Source organism: Carettochelys insculpta, chromosome 1 (genome assembly GCF_033958435.1).
Source record: "Carettochelys insculpta isolate YL-2023 chromosome 1, ASM3395843v1, whole genome shotgun sequence".
Lineage (NCBI taxonomy): Eukaryota > Metazoa > Chordata > Testudines > Carettochelyidae > Carettochelys > Carettochelys insculpta.
Genome location: NC_134137.1, coordinates 107216254 through 107238154, shown reverse-complemented (window position 1 = coordinate 107238154; position 21901 = coordinate 107216254). Strand labels below are relative to the sequence as shown.

General features: G+C 41.3%; 1 protein-coding gene across 8 annotated transcripts in view; it reads right to left on the bottom strand.

The window, feature by feature from the left end:
* Window positions 1-21901, bottom strand: part of FARP1 (FERM, ARH/RhoGEF and pleckstrin domain protein 1) — a 298536-nt gene that overhangs the window by 60338 nt on the left and 216297 nt on the right. For all 8 annotated transcript variants that reach the window (XM_074989432.1, XM_074989476.1, XM_074989485.1 and 5 more), the window contains exons 7-13: window positions 21668-21782; window positions 19974-20121; window positions 14695-14790; window positions 13092-13255; window positions 10251-10319; window positions 9326-9401; window positions 7813-8053 (exon numbers count right to left, since the gene is read on the bottom strand). In XM_074989432.1, the coding sequence (XP_074845533.1) occupies window positions 7813-8053; window positions 9326-9401; window positions 10251-10319; window positions 13092-13255; window positions 14695-14790; window positions 19974-20121; window positions 21668-21782 (909 nt within the window). The remainder of the gene's footprint in view (window positions 1-7812; window positions 8054-9325; window positions 9402-10250; window positions 10320-13091; window positions 13256-14694; window positions 14791-19973; window positions 20122-21667; window positions 21783-21901) is intronic.

The following is a 21901-nucleotide window of genomic DNA, read 5'->3' as shown; positions in this document are numbered from 1 at the left end:
ATGCCACGTATATCATAACTTTGATTTTATGCTGAAATTCCACTTTTAAAAACAATATCAATGGCACAGAATATCTCTGCTGGAGGAAAGGAGATTGCAGATGTCTTTGTTCCTGACCATGGAGTGTACAGTAGACTCAATGCTTCTAACAAATTAGTAAATGTTTTCCTGTCTCTAGGTATGTTTCAGAGTATTTACAACCACACGCTTTATTCAGATAGCATAGGTAACATTTCCTTGATTTAAATTCCCAGTATATTTACTTCCCTTCCAGATAAAAGACTTCCCTTTAGGCAAAATCCTTACCTAAAGTAACTTCGTTAAAATCAATGGAGCTACTAACTCCAGGAATGATTTCAGCCTTATATTTATTTGTGAGAAAAGAAGAGATGTCTACATCAGTCCTGATTCCAGTAAACTCTTTCGTACCTGGCATTCTATCAACTGGCATTTTAACCATAAGTAAAGTCTAGTTACATTTCCCTTAAGTACAATACAGCGAAAGTAAATACAAATAAATAGAGCAAATACAGTATAAGTTTTCAGTGTACTAATAGTACTGTTGTCAGTAAAGTACTCTGCATACATTTTTGTTTCTTAATATCTAATCTTGTTTTTCTTTAGTGTTATGCATTGCTAGGTATACCTCTCTATTATCCAGAATATTTGACTATCCGGCATCTTACCAGTCCTGGGGCTGCTGGGCATGAAAGAGTTTACTATAAAATTTACTTATGGTTAAAATGCCAGTTATTTGAAAGTTCCAGATGACAGAATGCCAGATATGAAAAAGTTTACTGTAGTTACTGGATAGCTGTGCGTGGGCAAGCCCTTAAAACAGCAGCCTAGTAGATATAACTCCTAGGTTCTATTCCCAACTCTTGTCACTATCTTTGAGTCCCTCTGTTCACAAGACTCACTCGGTAAACCACCTAGTCTTTCCTTGCTTCAGTTTCTCCATCTGTGAAGTTTAACTAATATTCCCAAGGCTGTCCTGAAGCTTAATTAATTCTTGGGAACAATGCTGAAAGTTACAGAAGTGAGAAGTTTAAGTATGAGGGTACCATGAGTAATTTTGATTGGGGACATTCCAGAATCCACTAAAAAAGGTGTGAGGAATTAAGCCAGTGAGACTCAAACTGAGGCTCCTGAGCCTTAGGTTAAACGCACTTAGCTCAATTTTTCCAGTGTGACTGTCTTCACTGCAAATGCCATTAGGTTCATTTTAAGGGGCGCTAAGGTCAACTTTCCCGTCTCAACCCTTGGACGAGGCATAATGCCAAATTCAAATTTAAAAGTCACATTAATGCTACTGTGCAAACAGCGTTACTTTAAATCAATTTTATTGGCCTCCAGGGGTATCCCACAATGCCCAGAATGTGTATGCTCTGCATGCTTTTACCTCCGCTGTTCTCCACTTGTGCAGCAAATAGGAAACAGGAATCCTGGCAATTTGAATTCATTTTCTTTCTGGCCAGCGTGATGATCACATCTAGATACGAAAGAGAACCCCAGCAGGGAGCCATCAGGAGGACCAGGATCTCATTTCAGCTAGCAGGCTAACCCCCGCCCTTCTACACCATGTGGTGGCTGGGCTGTGGGGCTCATTCTTGCAGACAGGAGCATGGCCTGCCCTGTGCAGGGTGAAGGCTTCCTCCCTGCACAGGTTTTAGCAGGAGAGACCAAGAAACTTCTCTGCACTTCACATTTGTATGGAGCAGCCTCCCCTCCCCCACAGGCTCCATGCCACTGGTGGGCTAGCCATCCCACCAAACCACATAGCTAAGCCCATGCCACGACATACCACGTGCCAGCTGTGCAGTGTGGACCATGCTTCCAGACAGCAGTGGGACCTGGCCTGTGTGGGGTGAAGGCTTCTGCACTTCACATTTTCCAAGCATCAGGGGGCTGGATCCCTCAGCGGCAAATATTTTCAGGGCTGGCCCTCCCACTTAGGCACACAGCTGATTGAAAAATCTCAACAGGTCACTCGGGGGATGGCCGCTCAGAGGCAACACCTGCTGTGGGGTTCGCCCATGGCAACTGATACTGATATACTCCAGTACTCTTTCTTCCCAAAGTGTGTGGCTCAGGGGGGCCACAGTCCCAGCAGTGACCTGTGCTTTCGCCGGTGGAAAAGGAGCTGCGTGACCTGTTGACATGGCACAGTCAGTTGGGTGCACCCTTATTTTTAAAAGTCACTGTTTTTCTTTCCCCGCGACTCCCGACTTTCCCGTCTTCCCTCCTTTGCTTGAGAATAATATAAAGTCTTTCCCAAGTTGCCTGGACACCATGGGTACATGGTACAGTCAGCTGGGTGCTCCCACAGCACCTTGTGAAGCACACCTGTTTGCTGTACTTTCATAGGGGGAAGATTAGTTGAGCAACCTGTTGACATGGCACAGTCAACTGGGTGCTTCCACAGCCCTTTTCCTAGTCACGTGGAGCCAGTTTGGTTCCACTAGGGCATCCTGGGTACATGGCACAGTCAGCTGGGTGCTCCCACAGCTCATTTGGGTGCTTCACTTTCTGAAGCACACCTGTCTGGTGTTTGTCTACCTGGGATTCCTCATTTTTCCTTCTTTCTTTGAGAATAATATGAAGTCTTTTCCTAATCACACGGATCCAGTTTGTTCAACTTGGGCATCATGGGTTTGGTGTTTTTTCACTGGAGGAAGGGAAAGAAAATTAGTCAAGTGACCTGTTGACATGGTACAGTCAGGTTATTTTTTCAAGTTATTTTTTAAAGTCACTGTTCTTTAAAAAGGGACAGAATGAAGCACAGTCCCAGAGATGGATGCTTAGAAATGCTTTGTGGGGAGGTGAAGGTGGGAGGCAGGCGTAATGCAAACAACTCAAACAATTTCTCTCATCAGGCAAAAAGACTTCAGGAAAATGGCCATTTGTTTTCAATGGGAGGGGAATGAGGGCAATGCATTCTAGGAAGATGACATCACACACCCACAACCACTCGCAGGGCTTTTTTTCCCCATAACGCACTAGCAAGAAAACTCAGAATCCCATGGGGCTGAGGGAACTGTGGAATAGGTTCCCACAATGCACTGCTACAATAGTCAAACTTTGGTAATTTAGTGGGGATGCACTAAATCGACTTTGTGGGCAGGTGAGGAAACAACTTTGACTTTGTAAAACTGGGTTTTACAAAGACGACTTTAACAATTTCAACTTTATTTCGCAGTGTAGACGTAGCCATAAGCACCTCTTTTATGGGTCTCCTGCAGCTCTTTGCAGCACATGATATTAAAACACTGTGAGATTTAATTACTAACCAATCTAAGTTAATAACCAGTCAGGGTGCTTTTACTGTGTTATTAGTCAACTGCATCTGATAAAAGACAAATATGGGATCATCCATTTTGCTGTGATGATAATAAGTATATCTAACAAATAAATGAAACAAGGGATTCTCACAAGTATGGCTCTTTTGGGTAATGCTCATCATTAATTTGGCTCCAGAACCACTTAGGTCTGGGTATCCCTGAATTAAGCCATTTATTGTGACTACCAACAACACGAACAATGGCAGTACGCTAGAGGTATACTCACAGAGCCCACAGCTGAGTTGCTGATTAGTCAACACCTCACACGATTGATTGTGACCATTTTGCTTCTCAACCTTAGCATTTTGGGAGAAGAAGAAGAGTTTGCTTTCCTGCTCCCTACTAGTCTTTCCCTCCAGGACCCCTTTGCATTGGCCCCAGGGAAACGACAGCTAATTTTTTATGGACCTGGCTTTATATGCAGTAATGTTCACTTGGACAGCTCTGTTTAAATTCTTGGCAATTCCCCACATATAAGCCATACATCTGAGGGGAAAATTTGGCCCATATATAGTTTTTAATTAAATGCTTGTGTATGGAATTAAAGTTTTCAAACTGAAATGCTTCTTAAGTGTATCTTTTTAAAAACTAAACTCATAGTACTATCAGATGAAAGGAAACTGTTGAAGAGAATTTTTTGTACTCCATGTTGCTTTGGAACAATATAAAAAGGAAAAGGCGAAGAAAAATACAGATACGTTTCATTAGCTACTGACCTAGATCTTAATCTGACAATAAACCTAGTCTACTACAACAACTTTCACAACTATGATATAAAATAACACATACATTTTCTTTGTAAAAATGAGAAGGATAGTAAAAGTGGCCATTAAAGTAGTATTTGTGATAGAAAATGGTGTTTGTGTAGTCAACATTAGCTATAAAATCTGATTTTTTTCTTATCTTCAAACATGAAATCTAACAACTATTTATAAACATGGAAACTTATTACAATTCCATCTTGGAGTACCTTACATGACTTTTAGACTGATGGCTATCAAACCAACTAACGTATGTCAACTTTGCTATTATTCTACTGTACAGTAGGAAACAGTACAAATGCCAACAAAAGACTCATATGCACACACTATCCACACTGACACAATTTTCTACATTGGGGTTCATTTACCTATGTTACCTGTTAAATATGTAAAAGTTGAAGGCAGTCAACTTACAGCTTTTCTAAGCCCAAAGTAGAGACAACTTCCTTTAAACGGGGGCGGGGGGGGGGGTATACAAGCAAGCTCTTCCCTCAGTATAAACAGTTTGCAGTTTCTAGATTCAAATCTTTAAGCACAAAACCTGAAGAATACTCACTTGATGCCACCTGCTAATGTCACTGTCTAAAGAAATGCTTCAACTTCATTTATTTCTAAAGCCAAGGTATCTATTACTGAAAGAAGAACCAATAAACTATGGAATCTGAACAGATTAAAACTCATTTACACAAGGCTACAGTCTACTGCACAAAAAGATGAAATATGTTTATAAACTATTGTAAGTTGATATCTTTTAAAATATCTTCACTCATATTAAACACTTGTTAAAATGTGTTTTGATCAAGGCATTAGAAAAATTATAAAAACTTTTCCTATCTTCCTTGTTTTATAAAAATTAAAAACTAATATGATTCTGAAATTAACTGTCTAGATTAAAAAACCTTATCTCATCAATATCCATAAATGTTTGCAAGTCACACAGTTCCACTGAAGCATCTATTCTATTCATTATTCAGTTCTGAACTGAATTTATTTATTTCCCACCCCACACAATAGCATTTAATGATAAAAGTAAGGCCCTTGGTAGAGCGAAGAGCATATCCTATCTCCGAGAGTAATTATCTCAGGTTGGCTGCTGCATAGTACATGTTTTCTCAATATCTGCTTAGTTAACTAAGAGCTACCAATTTACAGTTTCAGAATGCATACTTAAGAGTTAAAATGGTTTAATCTGTGGAATGGAAAATTTCACAGATTACCCTCTCTCTGTGCTCACAACAAATGCTGCTGTTATATGTGCATTACAACACATTTGAAGGCAACCAGTCAGAGGGAGGGGATGGACTGGCTCCATGAATATAAAATTTCTTGGTTTCTAATGCAGAATACAAATATGATTAAGAGGTGTTACCACACAGAAGCAGCGCTACAACTAATTAAGCCACCATAAAATAATTAGATCCTGCTCAGATGAACATGTCGTTCTACTCATAGGGAAAAAACGCTTTGTTACTGATGGGTATCATAATGCTGATAAAATAAAGGGAGGGATAAACAGTACTGCAAATATGCTTTGTAACACACTTTGTAAGGACACTGTTGCCTTGCAGAAAGGACGATCCCCGTTTCTCTTAATCAGCACTACTTTCATCTAAGATTCTTCAGTTAAACCACATCTTTAGACCTTTACTCTGTCTTTCAGGAGGAGAAGGAATTCTAGAGCCTATGTCTCCAGATATGGCAAACTGTACAAACCACTACATAAAAAGACAGTGCTGCCTCAGTTCTTGGACATGAATAACTTGCATTCTTACCTCATCAGTTCAATTGTGTTAGAAGATCTGCAAACCAAGTTAATTCTTGCTATAAAAATAATTCATTAACCTTGTTCAAGATTTCACTAAAACTTAATTCTGAATATCAAGCTTCCGGCATTTGACTGTAAATTGAACTTCATCCCTAACCATATGAGGCACTGAAGAGGAGTTCTCCATGTATGGGAGAAAAAAAAATCATTTGACTAGTATAAAAGAGCACAGTGCACCTACTGCGACTTCATTTACATTTTTTCCAAAATGAGCAGTCAATTTTGCTGAAAACCACCTCACCTACCTAAATGTGACTTAATATAAAGAACATTCAAGCGTATACTTTCTATCTAATTATAAGATACCACAAAAATAACCAAATTAGTAATGGTACTTCTTCCTCAATCTTTCAGAGAACACACAACTTTGTTGTTAGGGCTTTCACGGCAACTTATTCTTCTTACAGGTTGAACCTCTCTAGTTCAGCATCTGTGGTATTAACCAGTGCCAAACCAGAGAATTTGCCAAACAATGCAAAGTTGTTAATGATTAGCAGCATTGCCACTTCCACTGCTTACTGGGCTCTTAGAAGATGTTTATGGGTAAATTAGAGCTAAACAACAGCACAGAACCATGAGAGCCAGGATTGGTGATGGTAAACAAACTTTATGGGACTGTGGAAAACTTGGACTCACCCTTGACAAGTGGACATCTGGATAGCTAAAACCTTGCCAGACTACAGATGTTGCCTAATCAGAGAGTGCCGGACGAAAGAGGTTCAACCTGTACTACATTTTTTTGCACCTCTTCCCTCTTCTAAAACATGCTTAGTGTATTTCTACAAAATACTTGTCAACAGGCCCCTAAAGACAAAGTCACTTTGCTGAGTAACCACAGTTTAAATGGTCACAGTCTAAAACTGGAACTTGGGCTCAGGTTCTTAGCAACTAAAGACATGCACACTGTCTACCTCACCAACAGGCACATCTTCCTCTACCTCTTCCTCTAGTTGAAGGCTGCCAAAGGAGTACTTATGTCTAGGTACAGGAGAGGAGCTCAGCACTATGGGATTTCCAAACACAAGAGGATGGGTAAATGGGTTAATTACTTCTGAGTCTGAATCGCTAGATTCTGTTCCGCTGCTGGTGGAGCCCTCCATCATTTGGATGGCAGCCATAGGATCCATCATGCCACTGGCATAGAAAGACTGCATGACTGAACTTTGCTTTGACTGTCCAGAAGCTGACACCCCATTTACCATCATTTTGCCTTCTAAAGGAAATGTTTTAACGTGGCCTGCTTTACAATGTCGGTCTGATCTGCATTCCTGACCTGGCGTTGAAGACACCTGGCTCAGGATAAATGGGTCTGTTTCTGATTTATTACGGGCATTTTGAAATTTTTGTAAAGGAGGCCTTTGCAAACCTGGAGAATATTTGTCATACCCATGGCAGTTACAGGGAGGACTATCTTCCCCCTCACTCCTAGCTGTGCACTCGTAGCCATTTTCTGAGACATAGCCACTTCTATTCAAACTCATATTAGGACTTGACCCTTTACTACTGGGTGGCAGTGGGGTGGCCAATGGACTACGGGTGTCAGGGCCCCTAAAGAGTTCATCAACCAATGAGCTGTGTCTTGGCATTCTGGGGCTCCCACCCACATAGAAGGACATACTGGCTGGGTTCTCCTCAATAGACTGTTCAGTGATATGTTGAGAAGTCTTTATAGAGGCTGTGGAATCCCTGAATCTAGACCTATCACAATTTTCATCTCTACAGAGAATATAGGCACCGCTGGTCAAATCACCCTCATAATTGTCATTTGTTTGGGAATGTGACCAGGTTATTTGTCCTCTGAGAAGGTCATACTCGCTATCTACATCACTGCAGTCAATGAAAGGAATTGAGGTGCTGCTGCCACGAGCAGCCCTGGATGCTGGACCTGTGCTTGGTTGTTGTGACTGAGATCTATTCTGCTGTGTCCCATCCTTGACGACCTCCTCTTCTTCCTCCTGTGTCGCCATCACCACTCCGTCCAACTTTCCACCTTCCTTAGGGCTCTTCTTCAGGGAAGGGCTCCTGCGCTGTCCGACATCTTCCGCTGAAAGTTTCAGTTCCTTCCCTTGTCGGCAGCTCTGCACCACCGGGGAATCGGTATCGTCTCCAAATGTAAAGCTACAGCTCTGGAAAGAGACAAACATAAGGGGGTGTGGGAGGGAAAGAAGGGGAGATCATTAAGAAGCTGGTAACTCATACTTCAAAGAATATGGAAATTTCTAAGTGTGACAAATAGATGATGGACCAGGAAAGAACACAAGCAAGCAAAGGAGAAAAAGGAAATAAATGTGCAGAATTTTTTAGATTATTGCAATTTCTGAGGATACAACAACCAGTTTTGTACAAACACCAACATGCCTGCACTGTTTACAGAAACCAGAACTGCGAGTAGATTAATAGCAAAAATGGTACATACAGCAGCCCAATTGTATACAAGAACAAAACTGCTGGGCAACCTCACATGCAGCCGGTGAAGCAGTCCCTACCATTAGCCACAGGACTGTCTTCTCTTCATGCCAAGCATACCATACACACCCACTGGTTTGCTCCCTTTGTCTAATTCTGTGTTTAAAATATTAAGCTTTTGTTTTGAACAAATAAACTGTAGCTTTCCTAAGCTTACCAGAAGAGCTGGAAATGATAGTACAATTCTACAGGTTCTAAAGACTGTGCAGGTAGACATTTGGGGTGGGAGTGGGGGGCACATTAAATATATTAACCAGGCAGCTCGCACCCACTTCTTCTACTTTGAACAGCAGCAACTCATAGTTAATAGAAACTGAACTAAGGCTTGAAGGCTACCAAGTATGAGAACATCAGAAAATTCCTCTCAGCTCGATACAACAGAACTTGTCAGGGACAAATGAAATTTCACTATCACTGAACTCTGGAAAAAGTCTTATTCTATCACCCAGGGCAACTATGAGCAGCAATCTCAGAACATGACATGGGTTCCTCATTTTTTTTTTTGGCAAGTATTCCCAGTTGCTAGGCTACGAGCTTGACAGTGCCAGGCCTCCTACTTGGGAACTTCCCATCCTTTCTGTGCAACCTAACCTACAGTGGGGTGTTCCCAAACACATGATCTGCTGACTTTGTAGTCTTGCTGTATTGCAAGTTAAAGTTTTCAGAACTGATGCACGCACACACACATGCACGCACACAGGACCAGCCATGACAGAGAGTGGGAATTACACATCCTCTCTTACATATCCTGATGTATTAGAATGGACAGAGCTACCAGTGCACTGGAATAAGTGTACCAGGATATTTTAATTTTTGAAATAGGTTATATATAAGGAAAAGAATGTCCATGTGCTTTTAATTTATAGTCCTCTAATATGGGATTCTACAAGAAATGCTTAAAGCATATCATACTGGGTTTCACCATTACTGACTTGTTTTGGCACCTCTGGATGCTGTTCTGAAGGCTGTGCAGTCAGACTCCCGATGGAACGAATCTTGCTGTGTTTCCTAAGAGAAATCACATTAAGAAGTTAAAACCATTCAAAATTTTTCATGAATAATCATCAGCAGTCACTTCCTTAACAAACAAAAGCACCAAATGGCAGCTTTATAAGTGTTTGCCTTGAAAGTGATTTGCATTCATTTTTTTTGTAAAATTTAAATGGGGTATGTTTTATATAAACACCATAAAAAGAATGTAGGCCACTGAAGCAGAAATCTTCCATCACCAGGACGTGAGTCATAACACAAAGTAGTGCCAAGTTCATTGTACATTTCTTTAAACTCACCATGACTCAGAATAATTCAGAGAATTGATACCAGAAAGTTAGCAGCCACCCCGACAGCTTTCAATTAACTACTGTTTAGCTGTGCCAATTAACATTACGTAGTCCCTACTCCTTAAGTGTAAGTTATTATTTAAAAAAAATCAAACCCTTTTCTATTTATGTAGATTAATCATATCCCAAACTAACAGCTTGATAATCAATGAGTCCAAAGGATATTTACCTGCCACTAGGTTAAGTGGGACAAGTAATACTGAAACGTATCTAGCCTATTAATTGAGTTACAAGTCAATAGCAACTGCAGCAATTTAATCAAGTTTCACAGGGCTGGCTGGAGGCTGGTTTGGCCCTTAGTTTAATTTAGAGAAACCTCAGAGTTTCCCTAACTTGTGCCTGATGGTAAGTGACCCCTAGGGGCCATTATGCCAGGGACAGACTTTTGAAGCAACATAAAGAAGACTTTTCACAGGCCAAAGGCAGGGCACAGCAGTACTACTAACCGGTAAACACTAACGTCTGCAAATTCAAGAGCTTTTAAAAAATTAGACCATCTCAGAAAACTCTCTCTCACCTTTCAAACTGCACTTTCTTGTGTCCTCCTTCTCTAACATAGTCAAGAACCTGCTTCTGAGTCCGGCCACTGGAACAAAACCACACATAAGCCATCAGACTAAGGTACTACATTTTTCAATGTTTGATACATATAATGAGAGCAGATTTACTAGGTAACTTTTCATTTCTTTGGCACAAAGTGATGTGCCATCTTTTGTATCATAAATTCGCACTGGTCTGCAGCTACATTTCCTCTAGTTTCTTCCATCCATATGCAGAATAAATTTTGTTATGGGCACAGACGCATGTACAGTTCTGCACCACCAACAGAAACACATGGTACTGGCTGTGGCCATTGTGGGCATTCAGCTTACAGGGAACACTGTAGCACTCAAGCACTCAGCTTACAGGGAACACTGGTCTGCAGGAAGTTTGATTTAAACAAATTGGTCCAAGGGTGAGCCACCTTTGGCTCTTGGCCCATCAGGTAATCCATGGGAAGGCCACAATGTATATTGTTGACACAACCGTCCACAGGTGCAGCCCTCAGTGACTATGGTTTGTCATTCCCAGCCAATGGAAGGTGTGGGGGAGGTGTAGCCTGCAGGAATATGCTGGCCACAGCTTCCTACAGCTCCCATATTCTGCGAATGGTGAACCATCACCTCTAGGAGCTGCACTGGCTGAGCCTGTGGATGGTCACCCTCAACAAAAATGTCTCATGGGCCATCAGTGGACTACCCTGACAAGCCAAGAACCAAAGGTTACCAACCCCGATATAGTCAGTGATAGGCTGCTTCATGCAGTCCACATTTACATTCCACTACCCACCTACCAACCTTAGAGGCACACCTGAAAAGCCAGGCATGCTAGTGTGCAGTTTTAGATACCATATCTCATGAACTCACAGTCAACCACTTACACAACTATTTCTACTAGAAACATTAACTCACATTTCACACTAAGAATGTCACAGATCTCATTGTACATCTCTGGATAACATGTCACTTGAATTTTTAGCCAAGAAAATACTTTTAGAAGATAAAACACCAACCATTTTACCACTGCCTACATTCATTTGTGCCCACTTTCTGCTCATTTATGTTACTGGGAATTCACCAAAGATAAAGGGAAGAAAAAGAGATTTTATTTTTCCTCCTATGAAAAAATGTATCTACCTTTTCTCCAAGTTAAATTTGAGTGCTTCTTCTATTACCTGGTGTCAGAAAACATTGGTACTGAATGGAAAATGGTCAAAATACATTTCAGGATTCAACTGTTGATCTTACAGACATTTAAATATAAGTACAAACATTTTCTGCAGATTCAGCCTTAGATGGATTTCAAGCCTTGCTCTTATATTCCATGAAAAAAAAGTTAATGCCAAACATTTATACTGTGTATGGACATGAATAGCAGATTTAAAAGAAAGCAATAGAATTTACACTCAGTTAGAAACACATATCCTATATCCTGAACCATGTGCAGCGAGAAACAAAATCTTCCATTCCTGACGAGAGACATCAATTGGCCAAATCACAACAAGATCTATTGCAACAATTCTCCTAAAATGAACAGCACAGAGGTCACAGTTAAAGACACAAAAACAGCATACAGCTCCACTCCAAACTACATGTACATTTAAGCAAATATGCTGATAGTGTCTACAATTTTTTTTGTTTACTCTGGCAGTGATTAAATCCAACAAATTAGGCTGCAGTTTCTAGCTTCTCCATGAAGACCTTCAAGTTTTTTCAAGTCACCTACTTCACTTTTCAGGGGCAGAAAATAAAGTTGGAAGTGGCAAGAGAGGACATATCGACATGGCTGCATATTGCTAAGAGGCAACTGGTGTCTCTGATATGGTAGCACTGTGAACTCACTTTGCACAGATGTAAATGACCTAACAAGATGTTGTTCATGGAAAATCAGGTCTGGTAAGAATCAAATAGTATTACATGGGACATGCTGCAAAAAGTCCATCCATTAGAGTACATGAGCAGCAGTCACACATCAGCATTTTTGCACACTGAGGTCTCCTGGGCACTAAAAAAAGGTTTCCAGTACAGTTATAAAGATATATATACACTAACAAACACTCCTAGGGTAGCTGCAGCTCATAGCAGCAGAAAAGAATTATTTTGCTGTCATAAGCTTACAGTTGTTCCTTGAATGAAACAAGCTATTCTGGTACAAAGGACTTTCATGATAGTATGATGACATTTATGCTAGGGCTTTTGCTTGTATAAAAGTGATTTAAAAAAAAATCACCCCCCAATCAGCATTATTGCACCAGCAAAGTTTTATTTGGACACCTGGTTGGAGGGTAAATTCCTGTCTCTGTTAGCTCCCTTACAAGAGTGAAGAGTCCAGTATAGAGGGGACACTGCCAGGCTTTTGAAGCAGGGGCACATTTGTCAGGCTGAAAGGAGGCCCGGGAAAGAAAATCCACCCTGCTTGTGATCAGCAGAGCAGAGTTTTTTCTCTCCCTGAGAGCATGAAGGGCACTGATAAAAAAAATCAAAGAAGTGAGAGAGGTAGGACAAGTGGGGCTGTCTAGTGCACAGATAGATTATGGAGGTTGGGCTGGAGTGCAACAAGTACAAAAAAACACTGTTGTCTTCTTTAAACCATACCCAGAGGTAGCAACGCAGCATCAGCAATTGTAATTAGAACTTAGGTTTTTAATCAACAGCCTTCCACATATTACTCCAATTGAACAGGTGGGTTAGGGATCATAAAGCTGTAGTTTGCAACACCAGTGAGAAAAACATGAAAGAACTAGGACCAAAATCAGGAGTGTGGTTTTATGGTTTGGAAAAATGACAAGAAGAGACAGAAAGGAATAAATAGATCTTACCTGAACCTAAATGATGAACCTCTAGTAAAAAGAACAGGTTTAGGCTTTGGTTTGGGCTCCTCAAACAGTCTGAAAAAGGCATGGTGTTCTACACAGATTTTCCAGAATGACTTGCAAAAATCTCGACTGGCCATCAGGAATTCCAAGGTATCCTGGAATGAACTCTAAAATATACAACAGGAATAACAATATGGGGGACCAAATGAGACAGCAACATGCTGCACATAAATATTGATATCGTGATGCGATGCTGACCCAACGAGCTCTCCCATTCATCCCCCAAGAACCTCCTACATACCCTTAAGTGGAACTAATAAAGAGCAATTCCCCACAATTTTCCCATTACCTCATGTAACAGACCTAAGACCAGGCTCCTCAAATTATTTCAAGAATGCACTTTACTAAATCAGAATAGCCTGTGTTTTCTCCTTGCTCCAGTTTATATTTCCACCCACTGATGCTTTACCTCTTGCGGCATCCATACAGGAAAGAAGAAATGTGTTTTACTGAATGGCAGCAGCCTACATAGTTCTGTAAAGCACAGGGTTTGAATAAGACATATAAATTGCAGTAAATTTTTGGAACTGCCACTTCAAAAGAAATGTCTTATGGGAAGACCTTCAACTAGTTTAACACATCCTTTCCCCTCCCTGAGAAGCATTCAATAATTTTTGTGACTCTATTACTGCTTTAAATCCTTTCATTTGATTTGATACCAGCCTGAGAACATTTGTTTTGTTCCCCATGACAATACAGATGACAAGGCCTCTCACAGAATTGAGAGTCCATCACTTATAAATATAGCGTGGGGATGGGGAGCTGAAGCACTCCATCTGAGGAAATGGAAGATCACAATTGCACACTGCAGCAGAGGAGCACATTGGCATTGTTAAACATCACTTACTCATCAATTTGACATTAATTATTGAGAGTGCGTACTACACTGAGTTCACCAGCTTTAACAGGAGATCTCACCTATGCAGCATGGCATTGAGACAAATATTTTAGTACATGGAGCAACAGCCACGGCAATATAGTAAATCCTCAAAATATGCAGCTGCAAGTGCCGCGTAACTCACTTTAACGTGAGTCGAGCACAACCCGATGCTGCTTTGCAGCCCCTTCTCCCTACCTTCTCCAGTGGTGCAGCTGTCAAGTTGACAGTTGCACTGCTGTGGGAAGGCAGGGAAAAGCAGCCAGGAAACTGACCAGGCCTGTTGGGCTGGTCAATCTCCTGGGTCCAGAAGTGGAGGGCAGCTGGGAACTAAGAGGCAGCTTGGTTCCCATCTCCCTCTAGAGTTGCACAAAAATTTGAGTTACACAGGGGGTTGCAGGAACACATCCCCTGCATAACTTGAGGGTTTACTGTACTGGATATTTGGTTCTTGGGTTCTCTGCTGAGTCTGACCACTGTGACGTCAATTTTTAAGATGCATACTCAAAAATTAGTGTCAAAGCATTAGCCACACAGGTAAGTGAAATGAAGAATAAAAAAAATCCCATTGACTGCAAGCCAGGTAGCTCCAACATCTATTTTATCTGCTTCCAGGAATTTATCAAAGTACCTCTCCTCACATTTCTTTGAAGCATACCAAGGACTTACATTCACATCAGGTCGTAACTTGATAAGAAATCGCTTCCTCTTGAAGCTCAGCTTTCGAACCTTAGACCAGTTGAAGGCATTGATCTTGGTGTGACCCTAAAGATGACAACCCAAGTAAAGTCAGGTTACAGATGACGAAAGGAAGAGTTTAAATATTCCAAATGTGAAACTGTAAAGTAAATTTGACATCTTCTAAAAACAGTTTCGTATAATCAAAGTTTAAAATGTATTTCCTTGAAATGGCGCTATTACTAAATGTTTAGGTTCCAATCCTGAGCAATACCACTGAACCCAGGCACTTATGATTAAGAACAAAAGGAAACGATCACAGGATTGGGTCCTTTATGTTGCAGTAGTTCCTACGTCCCCCAGTGAGGATCAGTTCTGCAGTTACATCCAGCCTGTTTAGAAGATGTTACAGAATAATCTCACTAAATGTCAGACCACATGACTCATCAAAGAATTTTAAAAACTACCACATTCCTCATGATTACATGAACTTCCTTCTATCTGATCAGTAAAATCAGCGCCCCTTTAAGTATTTCCTTCTTCTGGAAAACAATGCAGAAGTAAGCAGTGATGGTATTAATGTTTAACATGTACTGAGAGAAGTAAAAGGAAATACTATAAATTACTTCACAGAGTTTATCTGATTGATGAGCTAGAAAATGCCTAATTAATCTATGCTAAAATTAGAGGATGGTTTAGCGCACTTACAGCATTTCAATTTAACAGTAAGAACTTCTTTATAAACCTTCTTAGGCGTTTCTTATGGATTTAAAAGCAAGTTCTACTACATTCCTAAATGTACAGAACAATGCTGTTTTGTAGCTTCCATACCAAACAAATACACAAACCCTAACACTGTGAGGTTTGTTATATCAGCCTGTTGTCTAAGAAAGTTATATTAATGTCAATCATCTGCACAAGTAAATTCAACAGAACAGGAGATGGTTTCTAAAAAAAAAAATTCGAGAAAAAAACAGACATTTACAGTCAGCACTCATGTGATTTGTGAATGAAACTTTATTTTAAAATCCTTGTAGTTTATTTTACTCATCTAAAACATCAATAGAGGAGTAACAGAGAGGGAGCCGTGCTAGTTTATACACTATCAAAACAAAAAGCAGTCAAGTAGCACTTTAAAGACTATCAAAGTAATTTATCAGGTGAGCTTTCATGGGACAGCCCCACTTCTTCAGACCATAGCCACACCAGAACAGAGGGTCTGGCTATGGTCTGAAGAAGTGGGGCTGTCCCATGAAAGCTCACCTAATAAACTATGTTGCTAGTCTTTAAAGTGCAACTTGACTGCTTTTTGTATCAATAGAGGAGAAATTTAGGGCTAGTCTGGCAAAGAGATCTACTGCACACACTTGCACCAAAGAGTCCAATGGACTTCACTGGGCCTGGGTTGACCGCAGAGCGTGAGCATCTTCACAGAAAGATTCTTTTGCATGACTGGGAGCCTTATGAAATGATCCAGCAAATAATCCATATTAAGGGTAGCACTTTGTTTCATGAACAATCCCACGGAGGTCAAACACAAGTCACTGCTACAGTCAATTGGAGCTATGCTCAATGACTTTACAGAATTAGGCTCATGTACCCAGAACTTTTAACTGGATTGGCTTAGCTGAACCTCTGCACCTGGAGAGATCACGTGAAGCAAGTGGTGTTTTGCTAGGGTACAAAACATCTAGCCAAATCTTTAGGGCCTTAATTTGCAATGCTTCCTTCCACTTTAAAACAAGGCGAAGGAAAATGCGTATATAGTGTGCATGGCTGCTCACCCATGTAACTATTTAGTATATGTTCTTGTTTTTAGTAGCTTTCAATGTTCTTAAGCAGCGGTTATCAACCATGAGTTCATGTACCTGTGGAGTACACACGTCTTCCAGGGGGACACACTGACACATTTACATATTTGCCTAGTTTTAAAACAGAGTGGTGAGGTGTCAGCCCCATACTGGCAGAAAAGGGGTTAAAGCAGCACTGGGGCAGCTGTGCAGGAGCCAGCCAATTACAAAAGGCCTTGCAGAAAGCCAATCAGGGACAAGGATAGGCCTGGTGAAAAGGGCTGCTGAACAGCAAATCTGGAGTAACCTCCCTGGGGTTTGAAGCAAGAAGACTGGCTGCCCTGATGACAGGAGACAAGGCAGCCTTCTGGACAGAGCATGGGAACACCCCTCTCTGATCACTACCAGATTGAGACCCTGATATATGGGAAGTGCAATGAAACATACCGGTTGCCAAAACTGCTCAAAACCTCACCGAAATTAGGCTACTTTTTGGCTTGCAACTTTGTTGAGTATTTTGGCTTGTTGATACGTTTTTTCTTGGCTCCCTGCAAGGGTGGACAAGCAGGAGCAAGGGGGAGAGAATTCAGGAGGGTGCCGCAGACCTGCCACAGTCCCAGACCACAGACTGTTTGCTGGGGGGTGACGGGAAGGTCCGCAGCTGGAGTGCTGGGGTTCATTTAGGTACTGGCTTGCTTTGAACAAGAATTATCTCGACTTTTGGCTTATTGTGAAAGTTGGTCCTGGCTGTAGGGCAAGGTGTTTGTCTTGGGCCCTGCACTCCAACTGACTACAGCATCTACCACCCATCGGCCCCTTGGGCCCCGCTGGGCAGGCTCTGGTTTATTTACGGCATGTGAAAAGTTGGCAAAATCCCCACCACACCTTATCCCACCCCTGTTTGGCCCCGCCTACCACAGAGGCAAACAGCTGGACACAGGACTGCCGACTCGTTGCCCCCTCTCCCTTTGGAAGTGGGATGAGAACCAAGTGGGGCACAGCTGGAGGGCTGTGTCTGGCAGAGGACACTACAGTCCAGAGAGTGACACAGGCCCCAATGAAGGAGGTGACCAGGGCGAGACAGCACTAAATGTAGTACTGGCAAACCAGAGCTAATGCCCACGACAGCCAGCAGGAGGTGTTGCACTGGACAGCGACTCTCCATTACAGTCTGCATGAAAAGACTAACGAAGTCAGTGTAAACTAAAATTTCCTACAGAAAATACCTGTACAGTTTATCCTGTTCTATATACTATATAAAAGGTTAAGTATTTCGATTGATTTATAATTATAAGGTGAAAATGGGAAACTAGGCAATTTTTCAGTAAGAGTGTGCTCTGACACTTTGTAGCTTTATAGTAACAGAGAGTAAGCTGTGCTAGTCTATACACTATCAAAACAAAAAGCAGTCAAGCAGCACTTTAAAGACTAGCAAAATAGTTTATTAGGTGAGCTTTCGTGGGACAGACCCACTTCTTGGTCTGAAGAAGTGGGTCTGTCCCACGAAAGCTCACCTAATAAACTATTTTGCTAGTTTTTAAAGTGCTACTTGACTGCTTTTTGTTTTGTAGTTTTATGTCTGATTTTGTAAGCAAGTAATTTAAGTGCAGTGAAATTTGGGGTTACTCATGACAAGTGAGACTCCTGAGAAGGGGTACAGTAGTCTGGAAAGGTTGAGATGCATTAGCTGTGTTTATGAATATGCAGCATGTCATTAGGGTAAATCTCCCCCGCAGCAACTTCGAAGCGTAAAACTTAGAAGTGCCGGCTTGCGTGTAGCTGCGGGTCAGCCGTGGGTACTTCGAAGTGCCTGTGCTACTTTGAAGTCCCTTACTTCTCACGCAAGCTGGCACTTCTAAGTTTCACACTGCCACAGGGGAAATTTAGCCTAATAATGTGCTGCTTATGCACCGCAGCACTTCTTTAGTAATCTCCCAACACCCTAATTACCATGTCCCCTTCCAAGTTGGCGGCTAGTCTGGACACCGTCACTGTTTCTGGGAATTCCTCCAATTGTTGATCAAGTTGTGAGTTTATTAACATTTTCTGTTTGGACTCTTGTGCACCTTGGGTTTGTTTGTTTGTTTTTGTTTGTTTTAATTCTTAAAGTAGCCCCATTGGAACTGCAGGTTCAAAGACGATTTTTTTTTTTAAAGTTTAGAAGATTATTTTTATTTTTTTAAGAAAAGTTTGAAGCTTGTGGCCTCTCCCCTCCACCCCCACCCCACCCTACCCCACCCCACCCCCAGCAGAGGTTTCTGTTTTGTTTTTAAAAGGAATAGTTATTTCAGTAATTGCAGTAACTGAAGCATACTTCATTCCTGGTTTAAAACCCTTGATTTTTATGTAGAGACAGGGCTAGATGTAGTGGCCCAGAATGTCATCTTGCCAGGTAGGCCTATGAAGTGGGGGAAAGGAGACAGGATGAAGATGCTTGCTGGATGGGGTAAAGGTAGAATGAAGAGATTCCTGAAGTCCCCTGTATGGAGAAAGCAGCTAGGGATGGCCCTAGATTTTGTAAAGACTGTACAAAGAACTCTGTGGGGAACCCTTGTTTAGTTCTCTCCGACCTCCTCCTGAATGCCCTCGCATCTCCCAACTCCCACTCTTCCTAATCCACACTCACTATTGCTAACACCTGATGCTTCAAGCCTGCCTGAGAGGCTCCTTCCTTGATTATGATTAACGCTGTGAGTCTGCCACAGAAGTCCCAGACCTTCCTCAAGTGAAGCTGCAGGTGCAGTGGACTGTAGGGCTGCCTATGGAGCTGGGCCTGGCACCCAGGTTGCTGGGCCAACCCTGGGGCCAACCACACAAGCTACTGTTCAGCAGTACCCAGAGCAGGAGCCAGCCACCAATCTCTGGGAGCCCCCAGAGCAGTGGCATCCCAGGACCGTTTGAACAGCTAAGATTTTGGCAGAGGTATTGATAGAAAAAATTCATGGGCAGGTCCATAGACCATGGACTTTTGTTTACTGCCCATGACCTCTGCCAAAAGTGCCCAGGGCTAAATGGCAGATTTCTGATGCCTCAGGTGCCCCACCTCCACTGAGCTTCAGGGTAGTGAGGAGCTGAAACTAACAAATAGCATTCTGATCATGGACCCGGGGGACGGCAGTAAGGGAAATCAAGTCTCTTCAGTACCTGGTGCTGGAAACCCATAGGGCTACGGGCCGTAAAGAGGGTAGAGCTCTAGCTGCTGTATTAGGTGTGTGCAGGCGGTATGAGCACCCTGGGAGTATGGGATCGTATGCATTTACATAGGTCTAAGGCCAGAGTTACAAACTACTCTTCTAGGAGCAGATTCATATTTTGGTGGCTCAGGGCACCTGTTAACATTAATGCCCTTGTAAGGGTGGCTGTAAACCAAATTCTACAGGACACATTTCTACAGAGGCTGCACCACCGGCCTCGTCAATTGTTTTTGTTAGAATAACAGTGTGTTTTCGAGAATAAAGCCATGATCAGAGCAGCTCTAACCTGAAATACTAGAATGCCTGTGTTGGCAACTGCCAGGTTGATTTTTGTCCCTTCCCTGTCTTTCGCCGGATGCAATCGGATTCCATACATCTCCAACCGACGGGCAATCTCTAGTAGCTGGAAATCTGATTCGGCTGGTGTCTGTCCACTTTAGAAACCAAAATGAGAAAAGAAAAGCCAAGAGACTTGAATTCTCCATGTTTGCTGAATTGGAATTAAATCACTTCTCTAAGGAGCAAAAAAAGACACTTCATCATTGAAACTGGTTCTTCTTCATTAGATAATATCTATTCATGTCACTCAATTCCAGCAGCTAGAACAATAGCTTTGTTCTCAAAGACCATGATTTTAAAAAGCAAATGGTGATATGAATGCCTCAATTTTTGGGGCCCAGCTTGAGATACCTCAGAGGAGCCTGATCTTTTCAAAAGTGCTGAGCATTCATTTTCTGAATAACAGATCCATTTATGGTGTCTTTAGTTTGACACTGAAAAACTGAGCTACCCAAAATCACAGTCACTTAAAATATCTGTCTCAAGCTGAATCCATCTCTCCATTAGGAGCTCCTAGCCCATGTGCATCTATACTGGTATGCAATGTCTGCAGAGCATTCCTTGTACTGTGCTTTGTACTATTATAGTGAAATGATTCCCACAAGTGAAACTAGTGATCCTAGTAAAAGCAGAGCTTTGCCAAAACAGCTGCATCTAGAGTAGGGACTTCTGCTGGCAAAGCTTTGCTGGTCAGCTAATCGCACCCTTAACGGACAAAGGTATGTTGGCAGAAGTCCGCACTGTACAGCCAGACTCTTTTAGAAACAGAAATATTGGCCTGGGATCAGTTTTAATCTAACAGACAACTAGGCAAGGAAGCAGAACTCTGGGCACCAGCAGTTTAGCAATTACAGCACTGCTGTATTTTCTAAAATTAAAAAAATATTACTTTTAAAATGCTTTAATTTTAAACAGAGGCTCCTTGCTTATGAAATATGAGGTACCCTAACATGGGCATACCACTTTAAAAGCATAAATACAGATAATCTTTCAATAAAAAATTCAAGCTCACAAATTACAACTGTGTGGGATGACAAAAACAATAGCGTGCAGAAAGCATTTTTGCTGGTTGGTTGTGTGCATCTTTAAACCATGAACCCTAAAAGAATTTTAAATAAGTTATTCCAACAGGACAGTAAATTATATGGCTTAATGAACTCATCAAAATAAGAGATTATAAGAATATTGGCTAATATATAATTGGGATAAAGAAATATGATGAAAGACACTGAGGGCACTACACATACATTTTTGTCTCCATGAATGTTAAATTCTTCATAGTAAATCATTCAGTCCTAATTAAAAAAACTGCTTCTACAAAAGCCAAAACCAATAAACCCAAAACTTCACTTAGTTCAGAAAACTATGGCTTGCTTCCCTTAGAAGCAGAAATCCCAGTTGTTCTGCTCCTTCCTGATCTTCAACCCCATAACTCCCTTATAAGACCCATCTCTTCTCTAGGTAAAAAATAACTGAATGCTAGAAAGAAAATCAAAATCAACTGATGCTGCTTATTTTGTATGATGATACGATAGGACAAAAAATAAACCTAACTTATAGGCCTCAGTCTTTTATAGCTAAGGCTTACAGGGAGAATTATATTGATGGAAAGGAAAATTAATAGGAAAAAGCTGGACTTACATATGATTGCGGTGAAATTCCATGATTTTATCTTCTAGTGTTTCTTGTTGAGGTATATACTTGTTCTTTGCTAAGTGTTCACGGTCTATGGTTTCATCAAAATCCCCAATCTCAGCTAGAGACACACAAGAAAAATCAAAAACCTGTGATTTTACATTTCCTATATTATTCACATAAGCCAAAAGACAGAATAATAAAATTGTATTTATCCAAAACTGCAATCTGGTTTCATGA